The 12470-nt window shown below is 33.5% G+C and overlaps 1 protein-coding gene across 1 annotated transcript; it reads left to right on the top strand.

Moving 5' to 3' along the window:
• The first annotated feature begins 2665 nt into the window (after positions 1–2665).
• Positions 2666–7018, top strand: LOC101713681 (NKG2-A/NKG2-B type II integral membrane protein). Its single transcript, XM_087213593.1, is given in 6 exon segments — positions 2666–2877; positions 3640–3741; positions 4224–4274; positions 4776–4948; positions 6417–6514; positions 6818–7018. Coding segments are annotated over 6 exon segments (723 nt in total). The 5' UTR covers positions 2666–2690; the 3' UTR covers positions 6930–7018.
• The last annotated feature ends 5452 nt before the right edge of the window (positions 7019–12470 follow it).

Below are 12470 nucleotides of genomic sequence, written 5' to 3'. Positions count from 1 at the left end.
AAGGAAAAAAGTAAAAAGTAGAGAAAGGGATAAGAATAACCTCACAATTATAAAAGCAAGCAGGTAAAGTCCTATTGTTTGTTCCCTTGCTGACCATTGAGTGAAAGGGTTTGTTGGTCCAGGCAGACTCAATCCTGCCTCCGCTCCATAGCCAGTGCTCTGCTTAGTTTCAGATTCACTGCAGCAGGAGCAAATAGCTGGACTTTTAAATTCTATGGGTTCTAATGTTTACACTGCTTAGGGTTATTAGGTTGGTTCCTGCATGTGGCATCACTTTATTACTCTCATTTCCCCTTCCCTAGCCCCTTCCCCCTTTCTTTGTTCCCTTGGCCAATTTCCTTACTGGACAAGATCTGTCTTCTTGTCCTTTTCTAGTTTTTTTATCATTTTATTTGTTTGTGCTTTGCCTCAAATATTGTATCTGTTGATAATGTTACTGAAAGTTCTATAATTTTTCTATCATAACATAAGTGATATAACAAGGATTTGAGAAAAGGAACTGCACAATATTGTACATACTTAGCATGGTTGAAGACTGCGGTCCAATTCTCAGCACCAAAATAAACAAACACAATTAAAACATACAAGCTGAGATTTAGCAACTTAATCTAATAGTGAAAATTGCGAGTCTCTTAACAAGGCGATGTTCGTGATTGATATGTAAACGGGTTAACTGCGCTGGTGTGCTGTCCAAGCTTCTTCTCCCCATGGGTTGCAGAATGTGCTTGCCCTTGTCCAGAGACACTTGAAAACAGACAAACTGAATGGCACAGTTAGAAGTCCACATTAGCCTTTCATTAGGAGCCCAAAGTGTCCTATATTCTGGAGGTTTGTGATGAAATAAATTAATTTCAAACTACCCCAAGTGTGAGAATTTCCTGTTCAACTGGAAGTGACACACTGATGTAAAATCTACTTTTTCCATTCTTGACTCGCTCTGAGAATAGCCTGAGAAGATCAGATGTTGTTTGCTCTTGACCTGGATGTACGGCATTAAATTTCACTTTCTATTACTCAGCTGCAGCAGGCCTTCTTACACGTGTAACCAGACCTTTTCAGTGAAGAACGCACGACTTCTAGCAACAGAAGGTATGTGGAGCTCCTCTCTGTCTCTCTACTAATCTAACTCAGATAGTGGCAGAGCAAATGCTACATGGGATGCGGCTGAGGGGCAATTCAGATAGAATAAAATCAAACTGAATGTAGACACCTTTATTTAAAAAATTCAGGGAAAAATCCTAAAGTAAATACATTAGAAGATGTTTATAGTATTCTGATTATTGCTTATGAGGAATTAGTGAAAAAAACCTCACATATTTTGATTTGTTACCTAATATAACTTAAAATGAAGCCCATAACTATCACAGAGATGAATAATTAACTTTAGATATTGTAATCTTGTAATTTTGTTGGTCTTTAAAGAATAATATATTGATTTATATTTAAGCCAGCAATTAGAGATTCTTTTTTTTTTTTGCTTAAATTCTTTTATTGGTACATTTTAGGTATGCAATACGTTTACATTTATCACTGGGTGCTTGTACCTGTACATGATGTATCTTGGTTCTTATTTTTTCCCCATTACCTGTGCACCCTTCACTCCCTCCACCCTTCCCTAGTTACATAGACTTTATTTCCAGTTTTTCCTTTTCTCATAATTCTTAAAAAGAATTTTGTGCAATGATCAAAAACAAAGACAATTCATCACCTGCTTAAACAAAAATAGTGTTTAAATAAAAATCAGGATTAGCTAGGTTACATAAAATGCTAAACTTAACTATGAGCAACCAAAAGACTTCTAAAAATTGTTCCAAATATTTCAAAATTAGATAATATCACACTGATACCAGATTGTGTAGTGATTTATTTCACATGGACTAATTGATATGAGTCAAAAACAATAGCATGCCAATTGTGACTAAAATGTTTAAAGAGTTAGAACTCACTGAGAACTGGAAGTGCTAGTTTGACGGCCAAGTCTTTTACATGCATTATGTTTTATATATTTATATTTGCATTTAGAAGTGTGAACTAGGTTATCTGATGGTTAGTAAAACTTTAATGGTCACATTATAAGTTTCACAGCCAGAACTGATTCTAGATCTCATATGTCACAGAACATTTTCTAACATATACAATATCGTACAATTTTTTAGTGATTTCTCTAAAGTCCTCAATTATTCAAAATAAAAGATCATCCAATAATCTCTAATCCATTTTAATAAATAAGTGCAACCTAGTAGATAAAAGTAATGTATAAAAGTTAATATATATCTGCTTTTCTATTCATTATGTTTAGAGCATTCAGTTTTTAACTGTCCTTATAATTCAGTTTGTCATAAAAGTTAAGGACAATTTTTTATGTATGCATTAAAATATTCTTGGTGTTAGAATATTCACGTGGAATCTGCTTTTTACTTATTATATATATCCTTATTCCTGAACATTTTTATTTATAATTAATTTATTTTTTATTCCCTAACCAATAGTATTTTGTTCAAAAGAGAATATCTTCTAAAAGTTACTTATTTTACCATAAGACATGCGTTTAATGTTGGGAAATATTTAAATTTTTCAACCTCAAAATGAGCACCAATACTGATGCCTTCCCAGCCCTCTTTTGATGCCATTTGCTTATCTCTCAAGCACAATGACCAGAACCAGATCCCTGACATCACTCAGCCTCCGACATGAGTAACCATCGAGTAGTGTACACAGAGCTGAATCTGGCCAAGGACCCCAAGCAACAGCAAAGGAAACCTAAGGGCAACAAAAGCTCCATTTTGGAAAGTGAGCAGCAAATAACCTATGCAACGTTAACCCTTCAGAGTGCTGCTCAGGAGCAGCGAGGGAATGGCAAGGACCACAGCTGCAAAGGTATCACTTTTCGTCCAACCGCACGGTGGCTGTTCTAGAATGTGCAGTTAGGGTGCAGAGGTGTTGGTAAAAAGTAGGGAGTAGGCTCACATATTTTTAACTTGCGAGGACAGGCACTTTAACTTGAGTTACGCTATTCTAATTGAAGGTATGGAGAACTTATGGAGCTTTACTGACAACACAGTGGTATATTCTAGAGCCAAATTGCAGCTGTAGTTGTGGGTTTGGTGTTCAGGTTTCTATGTGTTTCCCTGTGCCTGTGGTTTCCCTTGCATGTAAATCTTTTTCTCAGTTTTGTTTTTTATTAGTACGTGTTTCCAGAACATAATGATTACATCCCTTGTGGGGAGTTGGTACATGGACGTGACACATGTTAATTCTTTTTTAAAACTTCTCCTCCCCGTCCCTTCATCTTTTATTTTTTTTTAAAAATAATTTTATTGGTACATGCTTGCAGTATATGAGTTTATATTTGTCTTACGGAGGAGGTCATGCACATATATTGATTCATTTTTATTCCCTTTCCCTCTCCATTCACCCCCCCTTTGCCTCTAGATCGCCTTTCCCCATTTCACTATCATTGTCATGATTGCTATTATTATTATTATTTGTAGCTCATGTGGTGTTTACATTCATTGTGGGCATTTGGTACACGAGTACGACTCATCTTGCATGTTTTTGCACCCCTTCCCCTCCCTGCTCCCCTTCTCAGTGGCTTTCTCCAGCGCCCCCTTCTCACTGCTGCCATTTCTCTGTCTGTAGACTTCACATCACCTCCTGAGAAGCTCCTTGCTGGAGCCCTGGGAGGCAGCTGCCTCATCTTAGTGACCACAGTGATAGTTGTGATGACAGTCGTAATTCCCTGTAAGTATATTTTTGAAAGATTGTACAAGAATGTTCCACCCTAGTGATTGGGGGTGCCTCTGACACGTCATAATGTCAAGGAACACAGCTCTTATTTAATATTTCTGTTTGAACTGTGGATAGTTATTCTGAATTTATCCAAAGTATAAATAATAAAGGATAGTAGTCAGTGCTTACTCTTATTATATGTACCCATTGTGATTTCATAACTTAAATATATGCTTTAGGAACCTGAAAAACCTTATTGAGAAATACAAATTAATTGTTTAAAATTAAGATATTGTGATGTTTGACCATTAGGCTTTTACTGAAAGTATTTTCCCAAAGACTTCATTGTTTTATTAATTTTCTTGGTAAATGTAATTTTATTTTACATTGTTCTAATTGTAAAAATTATATAAATTTCAAAAAAAGAACTAAAATCACTACTGTTTACTTAGATATTAATGTTTATAAGATATTAATGTTTATACTCTTTGTAGCTTCTGTAATACAGGAGAAGAACAAATCTTCCTTGCTAAGAACTCCAAAAGGTATATAGTATTTTCAAAGTTCTTATATTTGCATAGATTATATTTTGTATCTAACTTAGGCCACAAAAATTGATAATAGATTTCTTGGGGGAAAACAAGCTAGAAAATGGGCATTAAATGTTCATAAAGATTATAGGAGAGATTCATTTTTATTCAATGATAAGAAATACTCAAAATTACTGTCAATCTTTTGGATGATTGGCTAAAATTTCCTACTGGTATAACATGATGAGAGATAAATTTACTATTCTAGAAAAGAGGTTTCATTCACTGATTTCAAGATGCTGGTAGGATGAAGCTTTTATTTTTAATTTATTAGAGCATATAACTTACAAGATGAGGGGCTGACCCTTTTTGTTGCTTTTCGGTATAAGTGCATGTTTTGTTTGATATGTATCAACCTGTGGAGGTGTGTAGATACGTTATGTACATACATGTTTATATGAATGTAAACATGTAAACTTATTTTCAATTTTAAAAATTCACACTGTTTCTCGATAGAAACCCATACTCATTCTTCAGCATATCATTGTGGTCCTTGTCCAAAGAAATGACTAACATTTTCTGACAATTGTTATTACTTCGGTGTGGAAAAGAAAACTTGGACTGAGAGTTTGGTGTACTGCACTAATAAGAACTCGAGCCTGTTGTACATTGACAATGAGGAAGAAATGGTAAGATTTTATGTGTTTCAAATGGTTAATTAAAAGCTTTATTCCAGCCAATATTATATTTATACCACTCATCCGTATACTTATATATATATATATTTCACTTAAAAGCCTATATAATATTTTGTTGTTTGACTTTACAACATTTTATTTTTATTGTTTACTGCTAATGCACATTTAATTATTTCCAGATTTTGCCTTGCTGAGAAAGCTGTTCTTATACAAAAGCTTTCCAGAAACAACTTTGCTATCAATTTTGCCGCACATAAAGAGCCCTAATCGTGTCACGGTGGAGCATGAATGTGGGATCACAAGCAGGACTTTGCAGCCCCAGCTGCCCTGGTCCTGTTATAATCTCCTGTGTTCTTCTTCCTCCTGCACCACCATCCTGGCTTTGGCTGTTGTAAATTAGCTTTGCCTGGTTCTGAGCTTTACATGAATGTAATCATGCTGTATGCATTTTTACAAGTTTTTCCTTTCTCCCTTGTACAGTTTGAAGGTAATTTTCAGAATGCAGCACTTTGAAGTCCACTCAAATGCTTCCTGGCTGCAGTATTTGTAGTCCTGGAGCTCCTTGCTGAAGCTCAGGAGGAGGAGAAGCACTTCTGCTGCAGCTTGTTGTAGGCTGGGCTCCTGAGAGGTGGTCTCAACTGTCTCCCAGTCTGGCCTGGGGCTCCAGAGGGACTCAGGTTACACAGAGGGAAAGAACCTGCAGAGCCACTGATCACTGCTGTCTGGGGCCAGGAGACTGCAGGTCGAGGTCCCTTTCCTGCGTTGATGACAGATGGGAGATGCCCTGCCACTCCAGTTCTCTAATCCTGGGGCTAAACCATTTCACCTTTTCCTTTGTGCTCTTCAGAAGTCTCCTTTACTTGTTTCTTTCATTAATTTGTGAGTTTCTGTCAGAAAGAAACACAGAAAATAAGGTAGTGCAAATTTGTTAGAACCATCAGTATTTCACCAGTGCAGGCAGAAAGGGGCAGGTTCATTAGCTCACAAAGGTGTGGTGTCCAGAAAACCACATCTGTGGCTTCCATCTCACTGCTTTCTTCAGTAGTAACCAGGTAATCTCCTTCTAAGTCCAAACTCTGAGAAACCTGGTAGAAAAATACACCTTTTCAGTCACAGTATCTGGAAAACTTAATACATAGTGTTGAGAACTTTCTTTAAATTTTACTAGGTTAATTTTGTGAACATGGGTAATTATTATGTTACATGAATCACAACATCCTTTATTAACATAAGAAAAAAGCAAATTTTAAGAATAAATATCTAAGAGTTTGTTTTCAATCAATATTCAAAGCATTGTGAAAATTTTAACAATGCAAACGATGTTTTTCATTTTAATATGGTTTATCTTATTGATTTTTTTGTCTTGAACATTAAGAATCCTGCAAAGTAATACATTATTTTTAAAAATAACGAAAGCTTTCATACTGATTATGTAAATGAAATTATTTGTTTCTTATAGAAATTTCTAGGGTCTCTCTCATATTCATCTTGGATTGGCGTCTTCCGTTCCGGCATAGATCGTCCATGGCTGTGGGTAAATGGCTCAAGGTTCAACCTGCCATAAGTTTTTTAAATTGATACATGACATATAAAAAAGAAAAATTCAGAAGAATGTTATTATTAATTTATTTGAATTATACACATGCAGAAAGATGTTACAAGTTTGTGAAATATTAGTATAAATATTAATGAATGGGTTGTTTTCTAAATAGCAGCTCTTACCAATATTATTATATGAAAAGTCATCATGTATTTAATATGTCATTAAAAGTATATTACTTTTTTTTACAGGAAAATGCTTTTGTTTCATAGACCATTCCCCAAACGTATAACTTAATGGTGCCTTCTATACCATTACAGAGTGAAGGAATCATCATCTCATGAAGAGGACTGTGCATGGCTGTCCTCATCTGGCCTTATTGCAGACAATTGCAGATCAGCACACACTTATAACTGCAAACATAAAGTTTAGAATTAATATACCTGAATTTGGAGGCTGTCAGGTAATGTTCTATGTCATGAAATGGAAATAATATTATGATCATACAGGTCTTAATTGAATCATAGGATTTCTTCTAATGACAGAATTATTCAAAAACTACTATTGAAGAGTAATATTTATACTACAAAGGAAGGATACTGCTTTGTGTCTAGTTCCTTTTGCTCAACAGAGTATTTATGGCATTCACCTCTTCTAAAAGATTGCACCTGCTACCTGAGTCCATTTCTTTGAGACATCAGAACAGGTAAACCCACAGAGGCCGTGTGGATTAGCGGTTGTGAGAGGTGAATAGAGTAAGAGGAGGATGGACTCGGACATGACTACTAATCAGTATGGTGTTGCTTTTGGGGACAGGGTAAATGTTAACAAATCTGGTAGGTGCAACTATAGGAATACTAAATTCCACTGATACACAGCCATGTTAATGGATGAATTCCATGCTGTGTACATTGCATTTCAATAAAGCTGTTTAAAATTTCTTCTGAGATTATATGTGAGACTACATTTAATCTTCAAGATAATTTTAAAAGTTTGGTCATATTTATAATATCAACATTTCCAACCATTCTCATGCTAAGTTCTTCAACATGTAGCTTTCTTTTCTATCATATTTTGTATATTTGACATTCAAGTCTTACTGGAAGTACAACTATTTGCTACATGCTTTGTAATGGTATCCTTACTTTAATATTTTCATTAGTAATTTTTCATACCATAAATAGAAACACCATTGATCTTTGTGTGCTGATTTTATATCCAGTGACTTCACTGATTTTAAGTGTTAATTCTCCTATTCAAGTAAAGATTCTTTGGGATTTTCTTCCTAAACAGCTACTTTATCTGTTAATAGTCACATCTTTTTTCTTTTCTTTCCAAATGCAGAATCTATTTGTTTTTTTCTTGACTTATTTTTATTGGTTGATTTTTTGTTTCCAGTGTTAAAATGAAGTTTCTATATTTCTCATATGTCTCATCATGTATTTTAGGCGAAATGATTTCAGAATCCTGATTTATGAATTTTTTCATCATATTTTCTCATAACTGAAGAAGTTTTACAATATTCCTATTTTCTAATAGATTTTCTTAACAACTGATTTTGTTTTATTATTTTTTCACCAGTTGGAGGACAGGATTTTTCTGTATGTTTATGAAAAATTACTTATATTTTCTTCAAATAGTAATTTTCAATATTTGATATTGAATTTCTGAAATAAAATCAGACTTGCCATTCTGTATTGGATTTTTATTGTATGTTAAAATGTCTTTCCTTATTCATGTTCATAGAGAGACAAATGAGTACTTACTCTGCTAGTTTTGCTCTCAAGGGTTCCTTAGGCAGCTGTCCCCTTTATAACCAGAAGCCCTGTGTAGGAGTCCTATTATATATGTTACTGTTCAGGGTGGATTTCATGTGAATTTCTAGAATTGCTATGTAGGAAGGGTTATATAAGAAATTCAGTTTAATACATGTGATTTTACTCACATTCTTTTTGTTTTACTGCATTTGGTCATAAGTGTACACATTCTAGGAATGTCTATGTCATATAGATATTAAAATGTATTCTTAATATGGTTTATTATCTGCTTAGTACAGGTTAAAAGTGACATGATAGTTTTACCTTCAATCCAGATTTAAAATATTTATGCCTTCCCAATTTTATTCTTCAATAGTCTTTTATCAATTTCATTACATCTTTTCCATGAAAATACCTTTGGTTTTAGATCTTCTCTATTATGATTGTTCTCTGTCATGGTTTTGTGCTACTTTCTGCTTTCTACTTTCTGCTTAATTTGTATTTAATTTCAGCTTTTAAAAAAGTTTCTTGTAATGATACTCTTATAATTCAGTTTCTTTTTTTGTAATGTTGCCTTTAAGCCAATCAGTTTCTCAGGAGAAAGAGTTTTGCTGTATTATATTTTCTGTGTGAATTTGTATAAAGATCATGAATATTCACTGTGACAATTTCTTTGATAAAATTTTTAAATTTTTGGGTTATTGACTTCATGGGAAATCAGACAATTTTCTTTGAAGCTGAAATATTCTATCCTCTGTTTAAGTGTGGAGAAGTAGACTGAGGAACAGACATTAAACTTTTATATATTTTTAATTAAAATTTAAATTCAAAATGTCTTTTGGGAAAACTTGACCAATGAGCTACTGCATCATTAGCAGAGTGTTATATATTTGTATGAATATGCATGAAATTAGGAAATTGTTATGTATTTGTGGAAATGTCCATATTAATTTAAAAATACAAGCATTCTGTGTTGGTGTAAAGTGTATATGTCAGTTTGTGTGTATACATTTGTTGGTTATCTAGTTTAAGTATTTCTGTAGCCTTCCTAGTATATTCCTTATGTGATAAGCAATAATACAGAAGTGCTTAAATATCCATTATTATTGTTTGCTTATTTACTTCTTTCAATTCTACGTGAAACTTGTATTTTGGGGTGTATATATATTTTTTTCAAAAAACACTATCAGGGGCTTGGATAATAAATCTGACATTATAAACATGCTTCTTCATTACAATAATGACTCTTTTTTTAAGGCTAGTAGATCAACTGTATCAGTTTTCTATTGGTTTGTAATGCATAATATATTTTTTATTAAACTTTCATCTTTATACTTATCTCATTAAAGCAAAATAAAGATATTTTTAAATATAAATACTTTATACTAATTAAATATTACTCCATATATTTGATATTTCTGTTATTTAATACACTATGCATTTTGTTTGTACATGTAAATATATAACTATAATTATAATTATAATTTTAAGCATCTCAACTTAATATACTTTAAATATTCTTTTATTATTGTCCTACATTTCACTACATGTGTCATTTACTTATGAACATCTAATGAATTAGTAATTTTATTCTTTCTCAACACTGAAAAAGTCCTTAGTATCTTCATATGCTATGCTTTCTCCGTAAATTATAATGTTAGTATATATTTTGAAAATATATGTATTTTTGTCACTAAGTTTATCCGTTCATTGTATGCTTAGATATACCCACATAATTTCATTTTTCTATTTTCCTATTTGCATACCCAAAGTTTTCATTGGAATAAATGTTTCATGTTTAAAAGACCCTTGAATATTTCCTTTAGCTAGAGTCAGTTGGCAGTTATTTCTATTTTTCTTAATTCCTTGAAAATGAATCTATTTGGGTTTGATATTTCATTTCTTATTAACTTCCAATTTATTCATCTATCTGAAGACACAAGAGTAGGTATCACCATTGTTAGACAGTCTCATTAATTACTACACTATATATTTAGTTTGTCTCTATATTATAAAGAGTAAATTCTAACTACTCATGCTGAGTCATTTTGTTTTGTCTTCATATTTGTACTGTATCTTTATCTGAGCATAGAGTTTACTGAAGTTCCATGACAGGAGAGTTTTAAAAGTTCACATTATTACATATAACTAAGGACATGGCAGGCAACATTATTTAAATGAAAGCATCAAATAGAATAGTAGATATAAATGCCTCAAATTTAAATATAAAACATCAGTGAATCTGAAATTATTTGCCATATATAAAGAATGATTTCATTGTTTTAATTCTTTAATTTACTTAAGAGAAAAGATTATTGGTTTATGAAAACATTAATATTTAAATAGAAATAAGTTTAGTTCTATTAAATAAAACATAGAGTATACACATATAAACATAGGTTAATTGAGTTGATGAAATATAATGAAATGTACTTTATAGAAATACATATACAGTCATACATTATGACAGTAATGCAGTCCAAGAAATGCATAATTAATCAATTTTGTCACTGTCCAAACATCATAAACCAACTGAGACAGCTATAGTGTCACTGGATGATATAATCTTATGGACCTACTGTTGAATGTGTGATTCATATTGACCAAAATGTCTTTATGTGTGCCACATGAGTATACAGGTACCCAAATTTAAGCATTCAATAGATTTAAGGTGCATTTCTGTGGATTTTAGAAAGCTCAAATTGTAGGTTTCCCTGATCTCTATCTCCTAGATATTGCAAACAAAGTGACTATCCCTTTGAGTGAAAGAAAAGAAACATTCCCTCATTTTCTTGATGCAAGATGAAGAATGAAGAAAATAATTTCATTGGAAACAAACTCGATGAATTAAAGTTTTGTTTTTCTTTAGGTTCATTTATCATTTTAATTTGCTTTACAAGCTTACTCCTTCTGCCCTCCTCATTTTTTGGTGACATGAAATTTTAAAAATATTTTTTCCTCACCTATAGAGTTTGCCTTGGGATTTTGTCACTTATGACAAATATTCTTGTTAAAGTATAGACAATTAAGATTAAAGGGTTACATGATGAGCAGTATAATGAGAGGCCAATTAATATTTCCATCTGTATCATGGTGATATGTGAATAGTATTTAATATATTATCCTGTACAGAGACATTTATTTTTATTGGGGAAAAAAGGATAACTTACTTATAAATAACAAAATTACAAGCCAAGAGTGATGGCACACACCTGTAATCTCAGTGTGTGGGAAGCTGAGGCAGTAAGATCACAGTTCAGTGACAGCCTGGAACACAGTGAAACTAGAGCAAGTCAAAGAATGAAAGAAGCAGCAGATCCTGCCGCTCCCAGCCAAGAAGTAGGGGCTTCTGAGCTGCCGTCCCGCTGCTCCCAGCCCAGACGAAGGGGCTTCCGGGCTACCATCCCTACCATTGCTCCCGGCCCCTGTCCCAACTCTCCCAGCTCAGAGGAGGTGATCCGCGTGGGCGCAGACAGCACCCACCCCCAGTCGAAATGAGAAATAGGTCTCAAAACCAGACTTCCAGATCACCTACAAAAACCCCAAAGGGAAATGAGATGGAACACTCTGATACTCAACCACCTGGACCCACTGAACTGGCAACAAAAGGGGATCTGGAAAAAATGAAATCAGAAATAATTTCTCAGATAACAGGAGAAATTGTGCCCCTAGTGCAAGACATGATTAATAAATCTAGAGAGGAGCTGAGGAACATGATAGAATCCCAACATAGGAAACAAATAGAATCCATAAAACAGATGCAAATAGATTTCTAGGACATGAAAAACTCCATTGAAAGTCTACATAGCAGAATGAGCCCATGTGAGGACAGAATTTCAGATATAGAAGATAAGATTGCAATTAATGACCAGGAAAAGAAAAATTGCTTCCAAATTATAAGGGAACATGAGAAATCAATCCAGCAGCTGCTAGATGATGCAAAGAAGAATAACATAAGACTGACTGGGCTCAATGAAGAAATAGGACAGAGTGCAGATGACATAAAAGATCTCTTCACAGAAATAATGGCAGAAAACTTCCCAAGCAGGGGAAAAGAGCTTGACATACAGATAAGTGAGGCATATAGGACTCCAAATAGTCTTGATCAAAAAAAATCTACACATAGGCATATAATTGTTAAGTTTCCAGAAACACAACAGAAGAACAAAATTCTCCAAACAGTCAGAGAAAAGAAACAAATCACATACAAAGGAAA

Source organism: Heterocephalus glaber, unplaced genomic scaffold (assembly GCF_053883595.1).
Source record: "Heterocephalus glaber isolate CG9 unplaced genomic scaffold, H.glaber_assembly_v1.0 deba00001444, whole genome shotgun sequence".
NCBI classification, from domain to species: domain Eukaryota; kingdom Metazoa; phylum Chordata; class Mammalia; order Rodentia; family Bathyergidae; genus Heterocephalus; species Heterocephalus glaber.
This window is presented reverse-complemented; position numbering and strand designations above follow the sequence as displayed.